This window comes from Meleagris gallopavo, chromosome 28, assembly GCF_905368555.1.
Source record: "Meleagris gallopavo chromosome 28, MGAL_WU_HG_1.1, whole genome shotgun sequence".
In the NCBI taxonomy this organism is placed as follows: Eukaryota; Metazoa; Chordata; class Aves; order Galliformes; family Phasianidae; genus Meleagris; species Meleagris gallopavo.
The window spans coordinates 4,616,499-4,641,387 of record NC_139431.1 but is presented as its reverse complement, the minus strand read 5'-3'; the positions used below and the strand labels follow the sequence as shown (position 1 = coordinate 4,641,387).

Genomic DNA, 24,889 nt, shown 5'->3' with positions numbered 1-24,889 from the left:
CCCTGCCCTTGGTGCACAGTTAGCCTGGCTGGAGGGCTCTTCCCTCTCCTGCCCATACTTGCTGCTGGGGCTCAGAGCTGCAGGTGATGAGGAAGATGAAACTCTGAAGGCCCATGCAGCTGTCCCATCTGTCCTGAACTGACAGAGTGCATGCCAGCTCCCACATGGCTGCTAACACAAGCACTTTTGTCCTGGCTCCAGGAAGACGAGCAGCATGCTGGAGGTGGATGACGAGGGAGGGAGGATGTTCCTGCGGGTGCTGATCCACCTGACAATGCACGACTACCCACCACTCATCTCCGGCTCCTTGCAGCTCCTCTTCAAGCATTTCAGCCAGAGGCAGGAGGTCTTGCACACCTTCAAGCAGGTAACCCTGGAGAGGCTGCATCTGATGGCCCCTTTGCTTTGGGAGGACATCTGGGTGAGGAGGGGAGTGGGGTTTATGCTGCAAACCAGCTGCACAGGAAAGTCCCTATGAATATCACTGTAGGTTCAGCTCCTGATCTCAGCCCAGGATGTGGAGAACTACAAGGTGATCAAGTCAGAGCTGGACAAACTGCGCACCATGGTGGAGAAATCAGAGCTGTGGGTGGACAAGAAAGGCAGCGTCAAAGGAGACAGCAATGTGGATGGGAACAAGAAGGAGAAGAAAGAGGTGAGAGCTGTGAGCAATATGTGGAACCAGGGTGGGTGAGGAGCTGAGGACAGACCTCTCGATGGAGCATGCCCAGTGCTCTGGGAAGAGAAGGGCAGAGAGAGTCCTGTCACTCTCCAGGCTTTGGGGAGATGTGGTGGGACCCTGAAGCCATTTCTGTCCCCTTGCAGCACACTGCTGATGAAGAGGTCATTGCTCCAGGAGAGAAGAGCAGCGAGAACTATCAGATAGTCAAGGGGGTAAGAAAGACCACACGCTAACCCCAGAGCTGACTGGTGCACCAGTGAGAAGGGAGAGAGGGAAACTGAGGGGAACTTCAGATCTCCTCAGCGGTTCAGTAGAAATGAGTCCAAGCCAGGGCTCTTTCCTGCCAGCTCAGCACACAAGGAACCCATTAAGTCCCTGGATTTGCAAATGAGACTCACCCTGGAGACAGTGGAGGGTAGGGGGCTGGTGATGAGTACAAACACTCTCTGCTTTACACTTTAAGAAAGATTTCTGAGTGGAATGCTGCAATCTGTGAGCGATACCCAAAGCTGGGCATGAAGGAATCATCTGGGCTTGTGATGGGCACATCTGGGTTTCAAGCAGGTCCCCAGAGCTGGTGGCCTGGGATCTCAGGCTCAGTTCCCCTTTGGCCACTGTCCTTCTGTCCCCAGATCCTAGAGCGGCTGAATAAGATGTGCGGAGTTGGAGAGCAAGTGCGCAAGAAGCAGCAGCGCCTGCTGAAGAACATGGATGCCCACAAAGTGATGCTGGATCTGCTGCAGATCCCTTATGAGAAGGTGGGGGGACAGAAGCCAGCTGGTTTCAAAGTGCATGGAGCAAAGTGCATGTTCCCCATGGGAACATGGGGACATCTTACATAGCTGGGTCCTGTTCTCCATCTCTTACCAATCCCAAGTGTTTGTCCTCTCTGCCCTTCCTCAGGGTGATGCCAAGATGATGGAGATCCTCAAGTTCACCCATCAGTTCCTGCAGAAGTTTTGTGCTGGTAATCAGGAAAACCAGGCTCTGCTGCACAAACACCTCAACCTGTTCCTGACCCCAGGGGTAAGGAGAGGAGACTGAAGGACTTAAGTATCAGTCCTGGGATTGAGAGCAGGAGATAGAAAAACCAGAAGAAGACACCCGGAGGAGGCAGGATCAGGACAGGAGGGGAGGCTGTGCCTCGCAGCCCCCAGCCTCACTCTATCTCCCTGGTCCCACAGCTCCTGGAGGCTGAGACAATGCAGCACATCTTCCTCAACAACTACCAACTCTGCTCAGAGATCAACGAGACGGTGCCACAGCACTTCATCCACTGCGTGGCCACCCATGGCCGCCATGTGCAGTACCTGGACTTCCTGCACACCATCATCAAGGCCGAGGGCAAGTACGTCAAGAAGTGTCAGGACATGATCATGACCGAGGTGAGCACCTCTTCTCCTGCCCGTGGGTTGTAAGCACAGGGCTCCTGGGAGGAGCGTGGTTATTTTCTCCTTTGGGCAAGAGTCTTCCCAACCACATGTTGATTTCTCCCTGGAGTTGGAAGAAATATCTCTAAGAGATGCAAGGTCTGAGAGCCAATAAACACTTTGGCATCCTACAGGTTGTGATTTTTGATGGCACTGCAAACACCCGATTTTCCCCATGAGTACACAACCCTTTTACCTCACCCTGGGTGCTCCATCTCATCGCCCCAGTGCAGAAGATGTCATTGTGAGGTTTTTCATCCTTCTCTGGAGCAGTGACTGGTGACTCTTCCCAACAGCTCACCAATGCTGGGGACGATGTGGTTGTTTTCTACAATGACAAAGCATCGCTGGCCACCTTGCTGGAGATGATGACAGCAGCCAGGGATGGGGTGGAGGAGAACAGCCCGCTGATGTACCACATCTCGTTGGTGGACCTGCTGGCCGCGTGCGCTGAGGGCAAGAACGTCTACACTGAGATCAAGTGTACGTCCCTGCTGCCCTTAGAGGACGTGGTGAGGGTGGTGACCCACGAGGACTGCATCACGGAGGTACGGGCTGCCCAGTGAGGAGGGTGTTGGTGGCTTTGTTCTGTTTTCTATCCCTCTGATGTGCCTGCACCCCACTCCCTCCCTCCCTGGCAGGTGAAGATGGCCTATGTGAACTTTGTTAACCACTGCTACGTGGACACAGAGGTGGAGATGAAAGAGATCTACACCAGCAACCACATCTGGACTCTGTTTGAGAACTTCACCCTGGACATGGCCCAGGTGCGTGGCTCGGGCTGGGAGGAGGGACATGGCAGCAGTGGCTGCTGCGTTCTATGGGGACAGCTTGATGTCACCAAAGCTCCCTTGGCAAACAAGGGGCATGGGCACAACAGGGACTTCTGCAGCCGCACTATGGACAGCACTCTGGCATAGACCCAGAAGCTGTGTCACCACCCATGTCCCCTAGTTCAGCAGGGTGCCAGCAGTGTCCAGCTGTGCTTGTTCACCTGGTCCCGATGCCATCAGCATCCTCCCTTCTCCTCACAGATGTGCAAAAAGCGAGAAAAGCGCCTGCCAGACCCCACTCTGGAGAAGTACGTGCTGACAGTGGTGCTGGACACCATCAATGCATTCTTCAGCTCTCCCTTCTCGGAGAACAGCACCTCACTGCAGGTAACGGGGTGTTGCACAGCCAGGCCATGCATGGAGTGAGCAAAGGGCTCATTCTTTGGGAAAAGGAGTCTGCGAGCACCTTGTACTGATACAGAGCTGCCCATTCTCTCCTTCAGACCCACCAGACCATTGTGGTGCAGCTTCTCCAGTCCACCATGAGGCTGCTGGAGTGCCCCTGGCTGCAGCAGCAGCACAAGAGCTCAGTGGAGGCCTGCATCCGAACACTGGCGATGGTCGGTAAGGAGCTGTGCTGGAGGGATGCTCTGCTCCCTGCCTGCTAGAGGGATGCAGCTGTTCCAGCTGCTTATGCCCCAGCAGCAGGCAAGAGCCATCATCCCTACTGTAGCCATGGCAGGGTGCCCTGGGGAGGCTGTCTGCTGGGAGCAGGGAGCTTTGGCTCTGGGATGTGCCTTTTGAGCTCCATGTTTTGTGTCTGGTGTGGCCAGAGGAGAGCTGAAGCTTGGGCTTGGTTGGGGAATTCCTGGTGTGTCCTTGCTGGTGCAGAGCCCAGAAAGAAAGCTGGCGTTTGTGGCAGCTTTCCCTCGCCAGGACTTTGCCCTCAGCCTGCCTGCAGCTGCCTGACTCAGGACAAGGATTGTTAGCACTGAGTCACCACGTGGAAAGCATTGCTTAGATGCTGGGTGGAGACACTGGCCGGAGATGTAGGATTCCCCTTTGTAATTGCAGCCTCTCTGCACTGGGCTTTTCCAACTGGAAACCAGAGGCGGTGCCTCCTCCCACCCCGTGCTGGGCAGTGGAGGCTGTAGGCAATGGGTGCTGCACTGGGGAGGGATGGGTGGAAGTACCACAGCCCCCAGCAGCTTGGAGGGCTTTTCTCTTGTATTTTATTCATATCTTCTTTACTGCGAATGAAGAGCAGGTGAAAGGGTGCCCAGCCTGGGGCTGTGTGGTAGCCGATGTGGCAGCTGACGGCTCATGGCTGTCCCCAACCCTTCCTCCTGTCCTGCAGCCAAGAGCCGCTCCATCGCGCTGCCCATGGACCTGGATGCCCACGTCAGCTCCCTGCTCAACAGCAGCTCCACCAGCACCGTGCAGAGGAACACGTCCAGCTACAAGACGGCCACGCGGACCTTCCCCCGCGTCTCCACCACCCCCAACCAGTGGGATTACAAGAACATCATAGAGAAGCTGCAGGTATGGGGCTGTGTGATAGCAGGAAGGTGTGGGCATTGCAAAGTCCCTGTCGCGCACCGACCTAAAGGCGTGCGCTGTGGTTTATAGGACATCATTAATGCTCTGGAGGACCGCTTGAAACCGCTTGTGGAGGCTGAGCTATCTGTGCTGGTGGATGTCCTCCACCGGCCAGAGCTGCTCTTCATGGAGGGCACGGAGGCGTATCAGCGATGCGAGAGTGGAGGTTTCCTGTCCAAGTGAGGATGCTTTGCAGTTGCCATGGGGTTTTTTGGGACGGGTTGGAGACATGCATCCTCTGTGGGTTGTGCGTCCCGGTGGGCTGTGCATCCTGGTGTGCATCTACAGAGTGGAGGGGCGGTGGGATGGTGCCCCTGGGGACCTCCTTGTCCTTTTGGCTGTGTGGTGGTGACTCTGCTGTGCGTGGCCAGGTTGGTGCAGCACACCAAAGACCTGATGGAGACGGAGGAGAAGCTGTGCATCAAGGTGTTACGGACGCTGCAGCAGATGCTGGTGAAGAGGAACAAGTATGGTGAGAGGGTGAGCATCGCGGCCCTATGGCACATCCCCAGCCCCACTGCTCAGCTGGTGGCTTCCTGCCCACTGCAGTTCTGTTCCAGTGCTGGCGCTGGGAGCCTTGTGACGTTTATTTGTCTTGGCAGGGCAACCTGCTGCGGAAAATGCTCCTGAACAATTACCTGCAGAACAAGAAGTCCAGCTCCAAAGGGGAAATCGTGGATGCTGCTGGGGGAGGTGAGTGCCCCTATCCTATACCTTCTGTGTCTTTCTGTGCTGCTCATGCACGCCTTCAATGCCTGCTTCCAAACCATGGTAGGATCACACCCGTGTATGATCTCTGTGCTCCCACCTCCATGGGAGAGAGAAGAAAGGATGGGTCTGGTAGTGAGTTAGCTGTGCTTATTTTCCTTCATCACTGCAGCATCACATCCGTCTATGTCCTCTCCTGTAGGCCAGGACCAGGACTGGTCTGCTATTGCTGCTGTCCAGTGCCGGCTGGACCGAGAAGGAGCCACCAAGCTGGTGGCTGACCTCATCATGAACACCAAGAACGAGAAGATCTTCCAGGAGAGCATCCTGCTTGCCATTCGGCTGCTGGATGGGGGCAACACCGAGATCCAGGTGCCTGTGGTGGCCACGAGACCATGGGATGGTTTACGTGTGCATTGTGAAGATCCCAGTATGGGATGGGTGCAGAGCAGTCCTTGGTCCCTGATTGGCCTCTGGGTAGCAGACTTTGCCAACATTTGGACTGCACATGTTTGCTCATCATCTGGGGGAGGAACTACAGACGTTTCCCTGTTTCGGAGTTTTCCAGCTTGGTGACTGGCTAGAGCTCAGGGCTGGATGCTGAAAGGGGAAGGTTGTTGCTGTTTCTGGAGTAATGCTGATGCCCTCTGCTGGGTATCACAGAAATGACTCAGAGTTGCAGCTCTCTGTTGATAACTTGTAGGTTATCTTGGATTCTTTATCACAGGGAAGCCAACAAATTGCACGTGCAAAAACCTGTGGGGTTCCAAGATTGCAGCTGCTGTAACTGCTGCTTGCTCTGTCCCTAGCTCTGCTGTGGGTAAAGGAGAAGAATAGGCACAGGGCATGCTGCACCCCTGTAAATCCAAAAGATTGCAATGCCAAAGGCGTAGAAAGTAAAAGATTTAGGGAGAGGAAGGGAAGAGTCTGAAAACAAACTTGCCTGCTAGGCTATCCCAAGGTCTGGAGTGCCACAGGCTACCAAACCAGAGGGGCTGGCTGGAGTGGAGACTCCAACTGCTTTGTGCTTCCTCCACCCAGAAATCCTTTTACAACCTGATGACGAGCGACAAGAAGTCCGAGAAATTCTTCAAAGTTTTACACGACCGGATGAAGAAAGCTCAGCAAGAGACCAAGTCGACGGTGTCTGTGAACATGAGTGACATTGGGAACAAACCTCGTGAGGACAAAGACGAGCCTGACCCTGGCACCAAAGGTATGGGGCCGTGTCCTCCCAGCAAGGCCAATGCCTGCCTCGTTGGACAGCCTGATCTAATGGGGTTGGCTTGCCCGTAGGACGAGGAGAGACCTTCATGATGCCTGGCACCCCCTCCCGATACCCGCTGGCCTTAGGGTTTCGGAAGGGCCACGACACTGGGGAGCAGGGGCAGAACAATGAGATGGGGGTGACGGTCCTGATTATGGAGCCTATCCTGCGATTCCTCCAACTGCTGTGTGAGAACCACAACCGAGACCTTCAGGTTGGTGCTGGGGGCTGCGAGGGGCTGGGGCAGAAGCCATATGGCTGGGGTGCAGGATGGATGGGTTCTGCCTCCATTGGGTCCAAACAGGCACTGGCCACTCTGTGCCTCAGCTTCCTACAGATATAACCACCACTCCCTTTGCTCGATATCTTGGAAGGAGCCAACCAGGGCACTCCTGTGTCCATGGGAGCAGGTGCTGCCCTTGAGGGGTCTGCACACACTATAGGAACGGCCCTGGGCCTGATTCTCTATCTCTGGACAGGATGCTGGGAGGGGGGTCAGGACCTGCTTCAGGCTCATAACTGCAGGCTTTGCACAACAGAATTTCCTGCGGTGCCAAAACAACAAGACCAACTACAACCTGGTGTGTGAGACACTGCAGTTCCTTGACATCATGTGTGGCAGCACCACGGGGGGGCTGGGGCTGCTGGGCCTCTACATCAACGAGTACAATGTGGCCCTCATCACCCAGACCCTGGAGACCCTGACTGAGTACTGCCAAGGGCCCTGCCATGAGAACCAGGTCTGTGGTGTTGCTGTGGGTCTGCATTGTTTCTCCAGCATTTCACCATCCATCGGGATGCCCAAGGGGGGTTTTTGGGGGAATGCATGGACAGCAGCAGGGATAGGGCCAGTTTTGGAATTCACGGCATGAAGGAGAGCAGAGTGTGGGGAGAAAGGGTACCATGGTGCACAGGGATGGTGCATGGGTTTTCAGCTACTGCTGGACAATATAATATTGCATATAATGTTTAAATAATGCTATGATGGAAACAGTGTCATTGCCAGGGAGAGAAGGGGTTTAGGGCTCCTGGTAGGCAAGGCACCATTTTGGAGCTGGATTGTGTTGGATGGTGAAGCTGGAAAGGATGGCAGTATCCATAGGACAAAGCATTGCATTGCTTCCTTAGAGCTGCATCGTGACCCATGAGTCCAATGGGATTGACATCATCACAGCCCTCATCCTCAACGACATCAGTCCCCTCTGCAAGTACCGGATGGACCTGGTCCTGCAGCTGAAGGTGGGCAGAGCCTGGGGCTGGGGTGGGTGGCACATGTGTGAGCTCCCTGCTTGCTGGGCTGAGCTGTGGAGTGAGGCGGGCACTGGGCATGCATTGGGTCTTACATATATGAGCTGGGACAGGGCTGATGCATCCCCACCACAGAAGGTTTGGATGCCTTTAGCACAGGGGCATTTTGACCGACTGCAGTGCAGGGGATTTCTGCCCATCCTGAGGTCCTGGGCAGAGAAATGCATAGCTCCTCTCATCAAGGACTTCTCCCCACCAGGACAACGCCTCCAAGCTCCTCTTGGCCCTCATGGAGAGCAGGCATGACAGTGAGAACGCTGAGCGGATCCTCATCAGCCTCCGCCCACAGGAACTGGTAAGGGCTGAGCGGGGTGGAAGGGTGAAGGACCCCCGTGAACTTGCTGCTGGACCCCTGCGCTTTCAGGTCCTGGTGGAGTTTCAACCCAAACCCACATTGGCTGCTGCCCTACCAGCAGTCACACACCGCTCTGCACCAGCATCCCTCCTGAGGAGGAAAACAGGGTGAGGGGACCAGGACAAGCTCACCCACCCTCTGCTGCCTTCCAGGTCGACGTGATTAAGAAGGCCTATCTGCAGGAGGAAGAGTGTGAAAACGCTGAGGTCTCCCCTCGGGAAGTTGGCCACAACATTTATATACTGGCACTGCAGGTACTGATGCTGCAATCTGCTGTGACAGCGGTGACCCACCAGGCTGGGCTCCCACTCATCCATTTGCGCATCTTATTTATCCACATTTCCTCCAGCCAGGCTGGGAGATGTGCTTTTTGCCTTCCATGAAAACCCAGCATTGTGGCTTACTGGCCATCCCACTCCAGTGCTGCAGAGGCTGCTCCATCCCATGTTAACGCAGCTCTTGTTCCTTTCCAGCTGTCCCGACACAACAAGTCTCTGCAGCAGCTCCTGAAGCCGGTGAAGCGAATCCAGGAGGAAGAGGAGGAGGGCATCTCATCCATGGTACAGAAAGTCCTCGGGCATGGAGGCTGCCCTGCTGCTCATCAGCCAAGATTTGGTGGCTTTTGGTATTCCCAGGGTGAACTGGAGAAATAGAGGTTTATAAATGCCCATGTAGCTAAATCAGCAAGCCCAATGGCATGTGCATCTGTTTAGCTCAGCTGCATTTGTACAGCTCCCTGGGGAAGGCTCAGCCCTAGATGACATCCTGTGTGCTGCAGGGACGGGCTGTGCCCTGCTAGGTTTCCCCCTGCTCCCCTTCTCCTGCCCTTCCCTTCAGAAAAGGAAGGGCTGAGTCCTCTGCTGCCATTTCTTCCCGCTGTACCTCAGCTCCTGAACGAGATTCAGCAGTAATATGATTTCCCTGGGGTTTAGGGGCATTGATTTGTAATTTGTGGATTAGCAGCTTTTGGATGTAATTATTGCAGGGAATCGAATGTCTGTCACCTCAGGGAGTGCTCGTACCCCTTTGGGAAGCTTTAATTCATTTGCTTTCCCCTGAAACCTCATCAGGTTCGGTACAATTTGAGGAACGATGTTGTCAGTGCAGTTAGGCTTGAATCCCCCCGGCTGTCCCTGCTCTCACCCTCTCTCCTCTCCCAGCTCAGCCTCAATAACAAGCAGCTGACGCAGATGCTGAAGTCGACGGCCCCAGTCCAGGAGGAGGAGGAGGACCCGCTGGCGTACTACGAGAAGCACACGTCCCAGATTGAGGCAAGACCTGTTTGGGTTGCTAATTCACATAGCTGATGGATCCCACGTGTGCTCTGGCTGCCTCGTGCCCCATTATTCTGCACCAGGAACCTTCCCAGCCCGGTGCCCATGGGAAGCAGCTGCAAAGAGCTGGAGACATTAGCAGAGCCCATAGGGAGATGGGGGTACGCACGGACCCCCCAGGCCCTTCCTCCCTCTCCCCAGAGCAGATGGGATGCAGGCAGTGGGGCAGCCCTGCCCTTGGTTGTTCCTCCCAGCATAACCATGCAAGGATGTGTTTGCTGGGTTGGGTCGTAGCATTAGATGAGTGGTGGTGATATTTGGATTTGGGGAGGTATGGCTGGGTGTAGAAAAGCAGGAAGCCCAGCACGATACAGGCAGGATGTAAAGGCACCTTCCTCCTGCAGATTGTGCGCCTGGACCGCAGCATGGAGCAGATAATCTTCCCAGTGCCTGGCATCTGCGAGTTCCTCACCAAGGAGACCAAGTACCGACTCTTCACCACGACAGAGCAGGACGAGCAGGGCAGCAAAGTCAGTGATTTCTTCGACCAGTCGTCCTTCCTCCACAATGAGATGGAGTGGCAGAAGAAACTGCGCAGTAAGAGCGAGCCAGACCTTCCCTTTGCAGCAGAGCAGCTGTGAGCCGGGGGGCAGCCGTGCTTTGAGGGGGCTGTGACCCCCGGTGGCAGACTGGGAACCTCCTTGGGAGGTGCATTTCCTCCACACCTGTTAGTCTAATTCCTCATAGCCTGAGAGCATCTTCCAACACATTCCACACCTGCAGCCGTGCTCACCTAGAGAGCCCTCTCTTTGTTTGCTTTCAATTGGCTTCTCCCAAGCCAGCATCTAGCAGCTACATTTCGTTGATAAAGCTGCTTTCTTTGCACCATGTAGATCTCCTTAAGTGCTTTCAGGGCTGCACCAGGATGGACTTCCTGGCTTAAAATAACAGCAGTCAACAGTAAGAACGCACACTAAATATTGAGCTGTGGCTCAGAGGTAGCATGGCAGCACTGAAAACACTTGCAGATCCAGTCAAAACTATCTTAGGAATTCAGCAGGAAACAAGTTTCCAGTATGGATGGGAAATTGCTGGCTGTGTCTCCTCTGGGACAGAGAATCAGGTTGCAAACACAAAGGCACTGTTGTTTGGAAAGGCGTGAGGATATAAGATGTGGGAGACAGGGAGGAGGGTGAGGCGACAAGTGAAGCCAATCTGATTCCAAGGTGCCAGGGGAGGTCAAAGGGCCCAGAAACCACAAAATGTGAGCAGAGACATTTTGAACTTGTGTTCCTGTTACAAGAGATGAGGAGGAAGCTTTTATCAATGGCGTGAAGCGAGGGCCTCACTGGCTGTGCTGAGCTCAGTTTGGGTGTCTGGAGGTCACAGCCTTCCCTGCTGGCACGAGGTTGGCTGAGATGTGTGTCTGCCTCCTCTCCCCGCAGGCATGCCGCTGATGTACTGGTTCTCCCGCAGAATGACTCTCTGGGGAAGCATTTCCTTCAACCTGGCTGTCTTCATCAACATAATCATTGCTTTCTTCTACCCTTATGTTGAAGCCACTTCCATGGGTAAGTGCCCCAGTAGCTTCTGCTCCTTGAAGTAGAGGAAAAAGGGGATCCTGGTGTGCAGGGAGCACTGTCCCCTTGCTTGTGTTTCCTTGCCTTTGTCTCCTCTTGACTCCTAAAGCCTTTTCTGTTGGTCCTGGCAAGGAACTGAATCGAAGTTTCAGTTGCCAGCCCTCCCACGACTTCCTTCTTAGGGAACAGGCTCTTCTCCCTGGGCTGTACTTTCCCTGTTTGGAAAATAGGGGAAGTAAGGACAGAATACGTACCAGCTGTCTGGAAGTCTTAATGATCTGCAGTGGTTTTGAGATCTCAGATAAAAGATGTTAGAAAAGCATATCAGTAAGGACCATCTCTCTGCAGTCAAGCACAATTTCTGTCTTCCTTCCCTCAGATAATCAGCATATTGGGTTTCTGGATGCTTTGGACAGTGACATGGTGTCTGATTGGCAACATGCATTTAGCCTCATGCCATTAAATTGCTGTGGGTCGTCTCTTCCCAGGAGTGCTGGATTCCCCATTGATCTCACTGCTCTTCTGGATTCTGATCTGCTTCTCCATCATGGCCCTGTTCACCAAGCGGTACGGTGTCAGACCGCTGCTGGTGGCCCTGATCTTGCGATCAATTTATTACTTAGGGATTGGACTCACACTGAACATCCTGGGAGCTCTCAATGTAAGTTCTCAGAGCGCTGCCAGAAAAATAGCGTAGCGTCCCATAGCACAGGAGGCTGTCTGCACTCACAAAGCACAGCAAACCTCACTCCCTCCCGTTTCTGCTTGCTCTCCAGCTGACCAACAAGATTGTGTTTGTGGTGAGCTTCGTGGGTAACCGTGGGACCTTCATCCGAGGCTACAAGGCCATGATCATGGACGTGGAGTTCCTTTACCACGTTGGCTACATCCTGACGAGCGTCCTGGGGCTCTTTGTGCACGAACTCTTCTACAGCATCCTGGTACAGTAAATGTTTGGGGCGCAGACATAGCCAGGCTGAGCTGTTAGGAGCTAGAAGTTTCCTGTGACACCTTGATCGATAACAGCAGTGAGAACAATGCCCGTGCTTCAATATTTGCGTAGGCTGATCTTTCTGCCTTCCGACAGCATCTATTACTGTCTCTCTCCCAGCCTTTTGCTATCGCTCTTTTTCTAATCTCTGCTGCGTACTTTATCTGGGTCAGCTGGGAGACAACGTGAGGGCAGAGGCAGGGGGCATGCGTCCTATTCTTGGCTCTCCTGCTGTGCTTAAGTTCACTTCATTCTTCTGCAGTAAGAAGGAAAACTTGAGTGCTTTGTGTGAAAGTTAGTCCGTGTCTACTGAGCGATCCTAGATCTCGGGATAAAAGGGACATAGGTAGGCCAGGCATTGTTACAGAAAAGCACCCTGCAGCATGTCTTTGCTCCTGGGTCCTTTCAGCTGTTTGACTTGATCTACCGCGAGGAGACCTTGTTTAATGTCATCAAGAGCGTGACGCGCAACGGGCGCTCCATCCTGCTGACTGCCCTCCTGGCGCTCATCCTTGTCTACCTCTTCTCCATCGTGGGCTTCTTGTTCCTGAAGGATGACTTCATCCTGGAGGTGGACCGGCTGCCGGATAGCAAAGCCCAAGGTGAGCCAAACCATGGACGGACAAACCATGGTCCGTGGTGCTTGGGCTGGTGGGGACCGGCAGAGCACGGGTCCTTCGTTGTGGCTGCATCACTGTGTGCAGTCGTCGATGTGTGGTCCCACACTCTTGGGAGAGCTGGTTTTGGAGCTGGCAGGGAAGAGTCTGCCTGCACTGACATAGAGACCTCATGCTGTAGAAAACAAGGCCTGGGGGTTGGAGGGACTGCGGAGAAGCAAGTGGGCAGATAGGAATGAATTCTGTAGCACTGTAGAAGTCTTACTGATACTCGAGCAAAAGATGGATGACACTGATGAAACTGTTGCTCTGGATGTTAAAAAAAAAACAAGCAGCTTGGGTGTCAATCATAACACAGGGTTTTGGGTTAGACTTTTACTCCTCTTTGCATCTAAAGTCTTTTTGGTATGCTTTTACAATCACAGAGATAAGTTAGCGTGGAAGAAATATGCTCAGGTTATTTGAATAAAGTAGTTTTTTAATATACTTGGACATATACAGTAGTTTGGAGATTAAAGTAAAAAAATCTGGATGTTTTAAAGAGAGAATAGCCTTGCAAAAGCAGCTGGTTAGTGATTGCATCCAAGGCTCTCTTAACTTCAAAGGATGAGAATATGGTTTTTATGCATCTTAGCCTGGAAAACTGGCAGCTATCTGAACAAAGTTGGGATATCAGTGTGATGATTACCCAGCCCATGACAGGGGAGTTGGAACTAAATAATCTTTAAGGTCCCTTCCAATCCAAGCCATTCTATGATTCAAAACCTAGAAAAGGCTATGAGAATGTGGATCAAGATATTTTTTTCAAGTTGTTTGAAAGCTGCAATGAGATGCAGGTGAAGAACACTTGTGACAGGAGCAAAGAGCTGACGCTCTGACAAGGCTGTGGGCTCTTTTACTTGCAGATGACCCCTTGGGGATGCATAGGAACATGGAGACCTTCATGGAGTCCTGCAGTGGTGACAAAATTAGCTGCTCCGCTGAGCCCACTGCCTTGCAAGGTAAGAGAGCTCATCAGAAAGGTCAATGCTGTTAGCAGCAGGGTAGCCTTACAGCCTTGTTTGTCAGCGAGCTCAGAAAAATCCTACAAAGGACTGAAAGATGGAAAAAATAGCCCACTTTTTGGCACTTATCAAGCAAAATTCTGCACTCCCTACGTAAAATGTTGAAATATTGATTTAATTTGGTCATAAGGAAATCAAGTGCTTTGAGGATGCTCAGCCAAACACCTCCATTGCAAGGAGGAAGATGGAGGAGATGCTGGGATACTTGGGAGCTCCCATCTGGGGCACTGCATCACTGCAGCTCATCCTGGAGCTCCGGATTCTTTGTGATGGGCTGGTTCTTCTGCCCTTCTGTGCTCTGGCTTTGTGCTTTTATTCTTCCCTCTGGTGTTGTAGAAGCAGACACTGACCAGTGGGAACGAGCCTGTGACACGCTGCTCATGTGCATTGTCACTGTCCTGAACCACGGCCTGAGGAATGGAGGGGGTGTAGGGGACATTCTGCGCAAGCCATCGAAGGATGTGAGTGGGGTCCCTTCCTTCTGCCACTACAGAGCTGCCCTTCCTCCCTGGAAATCACTTCCAGCTCTTTCCCCCTCTGCCGTCCTTCAGTGCTTTCCCCATCACACCCCCACGACTCTCCTCACCTTGTACCTCAGCCTATGGTCCTTGCAGCGAGGCAGCACGGATGGAGGGGAGGTTTGCAAGACGAGTTTTTTCCTTTCGTCCATCTCAGGAGTCCTTGTTTCCTGCTCGGGTTGTCTACGACCTCCTCTTTTTCTTCATTGTCATTATCATCGTCCTGAACCTCATCTTCGGGGTCATTATTGACACCTTTGCTGATCTGAGGAGCGAGAAGCAAAAGAAAGAAGAAATACTGAAGACCACTTGTTTCATATGTGGTGAGTGCAGGTCCTTGGCTCTGCGTGTGCAGGAATTGCCCCCCACTGTTCCTCTCTTTAAGGTCAGCCTGTGACACGAGGGAAGAAGCAAAGCTTCAACTGGTTTTTAGTTTTCATTTGGTTCACAGCACAACTTAAATCTGTTCACCAGTGGGTCAGTACAGTGTGAGGAGGCTTTAAACAAGGACACAGACCGAGAGGAGAAATGCTCCCTATTCCTACTGGCCTTCTGTTAATGAGGTGTTACACTGGATGCTGCATTGTGGTGTTCTTGTCGCCGCGCATCACTCCTGGGACCAGCATTTATCAACTGGAAAAAAAGCATATTGCTAAGGAAATGGAATAGAGGAAAATGTTCCAGAATGCTTTCGGTCATAGGAAGGCATCCAAAAAACCAACCCAACCATAAATATAGCTTTTTTTTTTCTGGTAAGATCCAGTGGGTGCATTTTGTTCTTTTAGATTATATAGGCAGGAAGCATAGCTAGTGGAACTTTAAATAGAAGCCTCCTGAATACACAACTGGGTTATTTTCCCTCTGCTTTGGATTCTTGTTGTGTGCTAAATGCCAACTAATTATTAAAAGCACTTCTTGAAAGTCACACCTGGGACAGGAGGCAATTATCTGTACTTCCTTTCACATTTGTTTGCTTGCTCACTTCTTACCTTGGCCTCCCCTCCTTTTCTCCTCTCTCCACCTTCTCCGCACTTGACTGCCTTTCCCAGGACTCGAGCGGGACAAGTTTGACAACAAGACAGTGTCCTTTGAGGAGCATATTAAGTACGAGCACAACATGTGGAACTACTTGTACTTCATAGTGCTGGTGCGAGTGAAAAACAAGACAGACTACACAGGTCCTGAGAGCTACGTGGCTCAGATGATAAAGGTACGTGTCCTTTCCGAGCAGCCTATTGCACCCTGCCGCCCCAGAGGGATGTTTGAGAACAGAGGGCTTGCCAAAAAAACCCAACAGCTTTTGAGAAGGAACTTTTGGAAAACATTTAAGAAAGTAGCTGTTCCATAGTTCGTTCTTAGCTGGTTTATTCCACTTTGCAATCTCGGCCAACAACGTGCTGTCTATCTGATCTTGTGTGCTGTGGATAGAAGGATTGTACCAGGCAGTATAGACTGTGACTGCAAGGTGATTTCAAGGCAAAAAGGGAAGGCAAGGAAATTTAGGAAAAAAGCTTTCTGAACCTGGACCCAGACAGGGGGGAAGAAGGGTTAAATGAGTAGGAGGTGGGAAATGTGCAAAGATGCAGACAAGCCTTTGAGAATTCCGTTAGTCCCTAAGCATAGGCAGACCTCCATGGAAATCCCACTGGGTCTTTTGTCTCCTTCTCACCCTCTCCCATTCTCCACGGTCACCTTCCCAGAACAAGAACCTAGACTGGTTCCCCCGGATGCGAGCCATGTCGCTGGTCAGCAATGAAGGGGAAGGGGAACAGAACGAGATCCGAAATCTTCAAGACAAACTCAACTCAACGATGAAGCTGGTGTCCCATCTCACCTCCCAGCTGAATGAGCTGAAGGAACAGGTACTAAATGTTATAAAAAACAGGAACGCTTGAGTAACACCCCATTGTATTAAAAAACCCTCTGTCCTTACCAAAATAGACACCCGTTCCAAGAGCAGGAGGCAGAACCAGCCCATTCCTATTTAAGTATGGATACAAATCAGAGGGCTCTTCTAGCTCTTCTGCAGGGAGTTAAGAATACTCAGGTCATGTGCTTTCTGATACCTCCTCATCAGCTAGAGCCCGACTCATGGGGTGTTCTGGCAGATGCTTAGAGCAGCACAGTCAGTCACACACCTGAGAAGCACACTAATGAACAGAATAACAGCCTGGTTTCCTACCTCACTTGTGTCCTTGTTTGAACTCCAGATGACAGAGCAAAGGAAGCGCAGACAAAGGATGGGGTTTGTGGATGTCCAGAATACCATGAACCACTAAGACACAGAAAAAGGATCAGCTTCACCCCCTGAAGGACTAAACATACCTATCAGATGATGAGGCTGCTTATCCCTGGGTCCCATGCATGGACATCACTGTCAGAGAAAGCAGGACCACGTGGAAGGGCTTCCAAGTCAATATTTTCCTTAGATTGCTTGTAAGCAATTCAGGAGCCAAAGGCTGGCGAGGATTCCTCACAATTCCTGGACCCACATGTTACTCCAATGCCCTTAGAGGAAGATAAATTATACAAGACTTTTATTCCTCATTGCAATAACTCTTTATTTTGCAAATGTGGGGGGTTGTATCTTTATCTCCATGTGCTACATCTGGTGGCCTCCACCTCAGGTGTAGTGCAACTAGCTGTAGGGCTGCAGTATTTAACGTATTCCAGGAGCATCACTAGTAAACATGGAACTTTGCAGACCAGCCATTGTATTTGCTGTACCTGCTCCATGCTGCTTTCTGTCCATTTAAAGAATTCTGTTCATCACTTTGGTGCAGTAAAAGAGGAGCTAACCTCAAGGAGATGGATTTGATAATTTAGCTCACCAAATGAGGATTAGTATCTAAGCTAGTACTATGAGAACTGGTCTTTTGCCTTCTGTGGACAAAGAATATCTGGGCAGTCGTAGTAGGAAACTGCAGGTTTACAGGAGTTTACTGTGAAGGGGTGTCCTGTGATTTAGTTTCATCTCTGGTGTAATGTTTTACTTTTTTGTTGTTGTTGTTACTTAAGAACTAAAGTGTAAATTGCCTTAACTAAATTAAAGACAAAATGAAGTTATAATAAAAACTTAAATGTGGTAAAGAAACCTCCCTTCCTCTGGGACGCAGGGGGGCTGTTATAAATAGAAATACAGAGCAATTCAAATACATGAACCAATCCAGGGCTATCTTACTAAAGGTACTCCACAACCCACTGCCAATAACGTTACTATGAAGGACTACCTGGAACACCAGCCTTGCATTCTGAAGCGTTGGATCACAGCATCCAGCAAAGTTTCGAATTCTTTCACTACTTGAAAGGAAAACAGAGTTTGAACACACAGAAAGGAACAGCTGTTCGTGCTGCCTGGAGCCAAGCAGAGTCCTGGCATAGCTGTGTTCTAGACACTCATCGTTCTCCAGCCAAGCAGTGCTGTGGCCATCCCAGCTATAATCCTGCACCTCTGCCTCCCAAGAATAGAGGCTGAGGCAAGCATCAAAGATTTAAAAAGCAATAAAAATAGACCACAGCGATGGACTGATCGCACTTGAAATTAGTTTACGGCCCTATATAGCAGCACATCATGACAACCTATCTTCATCCCTCAGATATGCAGTAACCGACACAGAACCTTCTCTTCCCGCTGGGGGCAATCTGCATAGTTAGCTGAGCCAGCATCACAACAGTGCAGCATTGCAGACAAGGTATGCAGCTCAGATCTCATCTGTACTCTTATTACACTGCTCTGCTGTCACCATGGTAAACAGTCATCTCTCATGCTTTCCTGTGTCTTCCCAGGCTACTTCTCAAAAGAAACAAACATGATCATTAAAAGTTCTCTCTCCCTCAATTTCACTGTTAACAGTGCAAACACAGATAAGCACAGCTACGTTTCCCTGCCATCACTACTGGGTGCTGTCTTCACAAGCAAATTTAAAGCTTACATGGTTGTACCTACTTGCTGTGCACTTCCTGATGGTCTGTTTCTTATAATACAAATGATCTGGTCTAACAACACAAAGCTCTTTTCTTTTAAACTTTTACACTGATCCAATATGCCTTCATTACAGATGTGTTAAGGTAGGTCCTACATTTCCAAAAAGAAAAGAGCAGACATTACAAATGAAGGGTATAAAGTGTGAGTATGAACAAAAAAAAAACCAGCGCTGTTGCTAAGAGGAATGAATGGTTTTATTCATCATGGCAACACAGAGCTTTAGGAATATATACAGAGGAGAATCTGGGAGTCAGCCTATCACTTCGAGTCCTCTTCAGATTTCTTGGCGTAAAACCTTTCTCGCAATTTTCTCCACGTCCCTTTTTTCATGTCTTCCATCTGTTTCAGAATGTCTGCAAAAGAGAAGGGAGAGAGAGAGAGATGGGGAAAGAGGAAGAAAAGCAGGAAAGCAAAGGGCTGAAAGCCCTCTTATAAGAGCTTTGCCTTACAAATGTTTTCTTTTTTTGACTTTTTGTCTTAATGAATTTCTATTTCAGGGCCTGAGGCAAGTTTGTTTTCCCTTTCAATCAATTGTGCAGGGAGTCCCTTATCTCTAACAACTAATATTCAGTTGCCACGCACTACAGTCAAAGTTAGGAACTGGTGCAGAACAAAATGGCATTGGCTTCCTGCACCGTGCTTAATAAATGATTTGGCTGAGAGTCTTTCTGCATTGTGGCACCCTGTTTTCTCTAAGTCTAATACAAGATAAGAAGTACTGAAGGGAATTTGAACATGATGAAATGGAAGCCAAGTATTTTTTGAGCCACGTAGGAAATGTGGATTGCTTTCATATAGCTCCTGCCATTCTATCTCAAAGAGCCCTTACAAACCCTCTGCCATTCCTGCCCACTGCAAAAAACACAATTGACTTTTTGTCCCAATAGATTACTGAGACTCTCCTCAATTATGCCTGAACTTACACCTTTTTAACCATCCTAATATACCTGCATGGCAGTCCCAATCAGTCCTTTAGTCACAAGTGTTTAGTAGAAGTGATGAAGTGAACACCACAAAGAATAGAATGTAATTTATCTCCTGCATTGATTTACTCCCAAGTCACAGTATTAGTACCTGTTGCTAGGATCATCTTGCAATCTTGCACTGTCACTCCAGTGAAGCTTGTGTCTTTCAGGCGTGGATACTTCACAAACAAGCAAGTAGGTGAGAGAAGGAGAGACAGAACAAGGTGTTACTTGCAGTGCACAGAAGAGGTAATACGCCACCAAATAATAGAGCTCTACTCATTTTCGGTCAAGAAGTAAGAATTATGTTCATCCATAGCAAAAAGTATCATCTGCATTGTTCAGACACGCCATGAAGGCCAGCAGCAAAACCAGGGAGACCAAAGGCACAGGCAGTGCAGCATCCACCTGACTTCTCATTTGCCTGCTGTATGCTCAGAGCCCCTGCTGGGAAGAGGCAATGCACTGCAGCAGGTGGTGACTGGCCCACTAAAGGGCTGGCAATGGCTAACAATAAACCTCACCTTGTTTTTGTAGTAGTTGTTGTGGATTCTGACTAAGCTCTCATACATTTGGTCACAGGTCTCAGGATCGGCAATCTGGAAAGCGACAGAAATATCACACAAGTTTTATTTTAAAGCCTGCATAGCAGAAGATTTCATTTGAGCTGAAAGCATGTGAGAAGGACAGTAGAATAGTTTCTTAGCGAGTTCTCAGTGCAACGCAGGATGCTGGTGACCCCTGAATGCTGCTCCTGAATGCAGAGCATTTTCTTTCTCCTCCACTTCTGGCCAGCTTGGCCTACAAGAATAATGAGGCACGTAAGTTCTAGAAGGGACCTTGAGTTCTGCTCACAAAGATATGACAGCTCAACTGTGAATGCACAGTGAATGTGAAGATAGCTGGATGGTTTTCTTCTCATGCTTATTGGCCAGCACTGTGAAATCTGAGCTTTCTCTGCTCAGAGGCAGGTTTTGCCTCCTGTTTCATTCTAAAGGATCAAACAGGATGAGGTACCAGGATGGAAAGTAGAGAAAATCCTGGTGCAAGCTAAAAATAGTTTATAATTGATTAGGGAAAAGCAGCATGAAAAGCACTGAGCAGCTTGCATAGGGTAAATGGATTTCTATTTTGGTCCAGTAAGTTGGAAAGATTTTGCTAATACCTAAAACACTCCTCGGTGCATCCGACAGGTGCCTCTGCCTTGCAGAGTCTGTTCAGCACTGTGAATGGCATGTCATCTTGTTTTTCTAATTTATAGTGAGGACCAACTTGACCAGAACTCTGCACTGCTGGCCAATGACATCGAACGTCAACGATTAAAATGGATACATGAATAAGAATAGTATCAGCCATAACAAGGCAGGATAAAATGACACAGCTCGTCTGTCCTTGGGGTGCTGGCATGGGTTCAGCACAAGCAGGGTAATGGTAATGCCTCCTCTGTACCAGCTTGGAACCCAGGAAAAGGCTCTCCTGCTACAGCACACAATGGCTACTGCAGAAGAGGGGATAAGGGCCAGACAGGCTGTCAAGCACCACCAAACTGCAGGTGATTTTCAGCTTCGCATATTTTACAGCCACTTTTCAAGTGACCCTGCTGATGTTTTAGTAATGACAGCAGAAATAGCTATTAAATAGCACTGCCTGAAAAAAAAATCAGCAAGTCTTCCTCCACGTGAATAAAACAGACATTTGGCTGACAGAGTATCCTTTAAGGCTCGAGCGCTTCTCTCATACATTCCTCCTGCTGACTGCCAGTACATTTCCTTTCGCTGTATTAAGCCTTTATACATACAAATTGACATCAGTGCTGCAGGCATCAATTTAGGTTTTCAAGACCGGTGGCAGCTTGGGGATCTTGTGACCAATCGGTGCAGCACATTCAGCTGTCCTGAGCGTGTGGAAAAGCAACAAGCACTTCCTGCAACGTCTGCTGCAGATTATCCTGGTGACCAATATGGAATTAGGAGCTGTAATGGCACACTGCAGTAGAAAGAGCACATCTGGTTTTTATGCTAAGAAAGGGCACGTTAGGTATGTGAGGGGAAGGTTCTGTTTAACTAACCTCATTTCCTTTTATGACAAGGTCACCCATCTAGTAGAGGAAGGAAAGCCAGCTGATGCTGTCTTTTTGGATTTTTGTAAAGCTTTTGATACTGCTTCTCACAGTATCCTTCTGGACAAAATGTCCAGCATAAAGCTGGACAAGAACAACCTATGGTGGGTGAGCATTTGGCTGATGGGTTGGGCCCAGAGGGGACAGATCAGGCTGGTTGGTCTCTGGCACTTCCCCAGGGCTCCGTTTTTGAGCTAGGTCTCTTCAGTGCCTTCATAAATGATTTGGATGTAGGACTAGAAGGTATTTTGAATAAATTTGCTGATGATACTGAACTGGGAAGAGCTGATGACACAGCTGAAGATGACTTCCAGAGAGATCCAGGCAAATTAGAGGTGGGCAATCACCAACCAAATGAAGTCCACCGAGAGCAAGTGCTGGATTCTGCACCCGGGAAGGGGCAACCCTGGCTGTACATACGGACTGGGGGATGAGACACTGGAGAGCAGCCCTACTGAAAGGGATGTGGGAGTCTTGGTTGAAAGCAGGTTAAATGTGAGCCAGAAGTGTGGCCAGATGGCCAGGAAGGTCAACTCTACTCTGGGGTGCACTGAGCCCAGCACTGCTAGCTGGTTGAGGGAAGGGACTGCCCCACCATACACTGCATCAATATGGCCTCACCTTGAGTACTGAGGGCTTCTTGTGCAAAGTACAAAAAAAGACATAAAACTACTAGAGAGCATTCAAAGGAGGTCTACAAAATGGTGAAGAATCTGGAAGGAAAGATGTACGAGGAGCAACTGAGGTCCCCTTGGTTATCCAGCAGAGGAGCTGAGGGGGGGAGGCCTCACAGCCCTGCAGCTCCTCAGAGAGAGCAGATGGGCAGTGCTGAGCTCTGCTGATCTACCACAGAATGTGAGGGAATGGCTTGGAGCTGTGATGGGGGAGGTCAGGAGGTGTGAGGTGAAGGTTTTGCACCAGAGGGTGGTGGGCATGGCACAGGTTCCCCAGGACAGCGTTCATGGTTCTGAGCCTGCCAGTGCTCAAGTAGCATCTGGACAACGTGCACAGCCACATGCTCTGATTTTTGGTTGGACTTGGACTCAATGTTATGAGGATGGACTGAAAGAGCTGAGGCTGTTCAGCCTGGAGGAGTGATGGCTTAGTGGGAGATGTGATAACAGCCTTTCAGAAACTAAAGCAGGGCTGTAAGAATGGGACAGACTCTTTAGCAGACAGTGATGATAAGACAAAGGGAAATGACTTCAAACTCAAAGAGGGGAGATTTAGTATGGATATAAAGAAAAAGTCTTTTACAATGAATGAAGGTGGTGAAGCACTGGCACAGATTGCCCAGAGAGGTGGTGGAAGATCATTCCTGGAGACATTCACCATCAGGACGGACCTGGCAAAGAGCAGCTTGATCAAGGTGTAGATGCCCCCGTTCAGTGTAAGGTGATAGAATCACAGAATGGCACGGCTTGGAAGGGACCTTGAGGATCATGAAGCTCCAATGCCCTGCCACACTCAGGGTCACCAAACTCCCCATTTCATACCAGCCCAGGCTGCCCAGGGCCCCGTCCAACCTGGCCTTGAACACCTCCAGGGATGGACGGGGCATCCACAGCCTCTCTGGGCAGCTGTTCCAGCACCTCACCACTCTCACAGCAAACAACTTCCCCCTGACATCCAACCTCAATCTTCCCTCCTTCAACTTCAAACCATTTCCCCTTGTCCTGCTGTTACCTGCCCTTTCCAAGAGCTGACTCCCCTCCTGTCTGTAGGCTCCCTTTAGGTACTGCAGGCTGTAATGAGGTCACCCCACAGCCTTCTTTTCTCCAGGCTGAACAAGCCTAGCTCCCTCAGCCTGTCTTTATAGGGAGGTGCTGCAGCCCCCAATCATCTTTGTGGCTCCTCTGGACCCTCTCCAACAGCTCCCTGTCCTTCTTGTACTGGGGGCTCCAGCCCTGGATGCAGTACTGCAGATGGGCATCACAAGAGTAGTGCTCATTAAAAGCCCTTTCCATCACTGAGGACTCTGTGATTCCTCGCGGCTCCCTTCCAATTCAGGATGCCCTACGATGCTGCAGTTCCTCAGCACCGCCTCCCATGCTGTAAAGCACTGCAGCCCGCCTCTCCATTTCCATTCATTTCAGTTCCAATTCAGCACCACGCCCCGCCCCGCCCCCACCGCGAGGAGCGCCGCAGCACGCATGCGCAGCCCCGCCTTTCTGCTTCTCCCCCACTCCCCCGTTACCGTTCCCGCTTAGGCCTCTGCCGCCCTCCCGGCGCATCTCCCCGCTCTCACCTGCGTGTTCTCCCCCTCGCGGAAGGCCTGAGCCACGCGTTGCCGAATGAAGACGCCCAAATCGCGCTGCCGCTTCGTCTCCTCCACCGGCCACTCCTCGCAGAGCCTCAGGAAGCGCCGGTACCTGGTGGCCGCCATGACGGTCACGTGACCGGGCCGGCGGGGCGGGGCCGTGCATGCGCAGTGCCGTCCAAGGAGGGGTGCGCACAGTGCCGCGCGGCGTGGTTGGTTTACTGGGTGTTGTGCAGTTCGGCGGGGTCCCTCCGTGTTGACATTGCGGCCATTGCCGGCAGCGTGGCGTTAGATGGCTGCTTTGATGCTTGGTTTTGTAGGAATGGAATGTTGTTTCTGCGTTAGATATAAAACAAAAAAAAAAAGGGGAAATTGATTGAAGAAGTAGAGCACAGTTTGTATTTTGTAACTTGTCCTTAGAAGCAGTTGATGTGAAAAGGTAGAAATACCATCTATGTTAGTATCATGCTTTAGAAATATTGTTGCTGAAGAACGTGATTAATTCTTGCTTGCAAAATGCAATAGTTTTTAAGTGCAAATAGTATAGGTGCAGTATTATGGACTAGAAGGCATGTTGTAGAGCTGTTCTGTTTGGACAAGAGACCCTCAGCAAAAGAAAAACAGACTTAACAAACATCAAAGCAGGCAGGCCTGCACACAAGGCTGGGTTGCCTTGCTCTGAGGGTAGGTTGGGATGCAACAGGCAGGCATCAGGATACTGCCCTCTGTCCTCCTTCCCAGCTTATCTGTAAGCAAGGACGAGCAGATGTCCAGAAACAACAACCGAGTGTTGAGTGAGCAAATGTGAGAAGTTAACTAATTAGCAATACATGTTTAGCTAGCAAAAATGGATGTTTAGCCAGTATCCATATGTTTAGTTGAGCGTCGGGAAGATTGTGAACCTGAAGCACTCAGCCAGTGAGGAACCAGGGGAGAAGGAGATCAGCACTGAGTAATAGTGCATAAAAGATGTAAGGCTGTTTTCTGGGTGCTCTCCTGCTTGCAGGAAGCCCGCCATTACAATTGTGAATAAAATCTGCTTCATCAGAGATACCGTCCTGATACATTATTTGGATATTTCCAACAGTTTCTGTCTGCTTCACAACCTAGGGAGTCCTGGCCTGTGTTCGTAGAGCCATGGGATGGTTGGAGTTGGAAGGGACCTTTAAGATTCCATTCCTTGTTATAGGCAGGGATGTTTTCCTCCTCCCCAGGCTGCCCACAGCCCCACCCAGCCTGGTCCTGAGTGACCCACAGGCTCCCTGGGCAGTGTGTGCAGTGTCCCAACACCTCATGGTAAGGAATTCCTTTTTCTGCCATCTCCACATGGAGCACATGAGGTTATGCTCACAGTAAATACTCAGTAACTGTGCTGGTGTATAAGGAGAGGAAAA

General features: G+C 50.5%; 2 protein-coding genes across 5 annotated transcripts in view; one reads left to right on the top strand and one right to left on the bottom strand.

Moving 5' to 3' along the window:
- The window catches only part of ITPR3 (inositol 1,4,5-trisphosphate receptor type 3), a 39,939-nt gene extending 20,864 nt beyond the window's left edge, over positions 1–19,075 (top strand). For 2 of the 4 annotated variants that reach the window (XM_085210720.1, XM_085210717.1), the window contains 34 exons: positions 202–367; positions 491–655; positions 826–894; positions 1,315–1,440; positions 1,586–1,708; positions 1,867–2,067; positions 2,409–2,660; positions 2,754–2,879; positions 3,147–3,272; positions 3,389–3,509; positions 4,243–4,427; positions 4,515–4,663; positions 4,856–4,964; positions 5,087–5,177; positions 5,365–5,564; positions 6,234–6,408; positions 6,489–6,673; positions 6,999–7,199; positions 7,588–7,698; positions 7,967–8,062; positions 8,275–8,376; positions 8,596–8,682; positions 9,283–9,393; positions 9,801–9,993; positions 10,842–10,967; positions 11,465–11,637; positions 11,753–11,917; positions 12,377–12,569; positions 13,490–13,585; positions 13,985–14,109; positions 14,324–14,489; positions 15,216–15,376; positions 15,867–16,028; positions 16,377–17,260. In XM_085210720.1, the coding sequence (XP_085066846.1) occupies positions 202–367; positions 491–655; positions 826–894; positions 1,315–1,440; positions 1,586–1,708; positions 1,867–2,067; positions 2,409–2,660; positions 2,754–2,879; positions 3,147–3,272; positions 3,389–3,509; positions 4,243–4,427; positions 4,515–4,663; positions 4,856–4,964; positions 5,087–5,177; positions 5,365–5,564; positions 6,234–6,408; positions 6,489–6,673; positions 6,999–7,199; positions 7,588–7,698; positions 7,967–8,062; positions 8,275–8,376; positions 8,596–8,682; positions 9,283–9,393; positions 9,801–9,993; positions 10,842–10,967; positions 11,465–11,637; positions 11,753–11,917; positions 12,377–12,569; positions 13,490–13,585; positions 13,985–14,109; positions 14,324–14,489; positions 15,216–15,376; positions 15,867–16,028; positions 16,377–16,445 (4,906 nt within the window). In that variant the 3' untranslated portion in view covers positions 16,446–17,260. Of the gene's footprint in view, positions 1–201; positions 368–490; positions 656–825; positions 895–1,314; positions 1,441–1,585; positions 1,709–1,866; positions 2,068–2,408; positions 2,661–2,753; positions 2,880–3,146; positions 3,273–3,388; positions 3,510–4,242; positions 4,428–4,514; positions 4,664–4,855; positions 4,965–5,086; positions 5,178–5,364; positions 5,565–6,233; positions 6,409–6,488; positions 6,674–6,998; positions 7,200–7,587; positions 7,699–7,966; positions 8,063–8,274; positions 8,377–8,595; positions 8,683–9,282; positions 9,394–9,800; positions 9,994–10,841; positions 10,968–11,464; positions 11,638–11,752; positions 11,918–12,376; positions 12,570–13,489; positions 13,586–13,984; positions 14,110–14,323; positions 14,490–15,215; positions 15,377–15,866; positions 16,029–16,376; positions 17,261–17,762 lie in introns of those variants that run through there. The other 2 variants (XM_085210718.1, XM_085210719.1) reach the window with 2 other exon arrangements.
- UQCC2 (ubiquinol-cytochrome c reductase complex assembly factor 2) lies at positions 18,328–23,669 on the bottom strand. The gene is made up of 4 exons (XM_010724333.4): positions 23,484–23,669; positions 19,641–19,715; positions 19,226–19,295; positions 18,328–18,504 (listed from the first exon to the last, which is right to left on the bottom strand). The coding sequence occupies exons 1-4, from the start codon at positions 23,619–23,621 to the stop codon at positions 18,410–18,412; spliced, it is 378 nt and encodes a 125-aa protein (XP_010722635.1). The 5' UTR covers positions 23,622–23,669; the 3' UTR covers positions 18,328–18,409.
- Between the last annotated feature and the right edge of the window lie 1,220 nt (positions 23,670–24,889).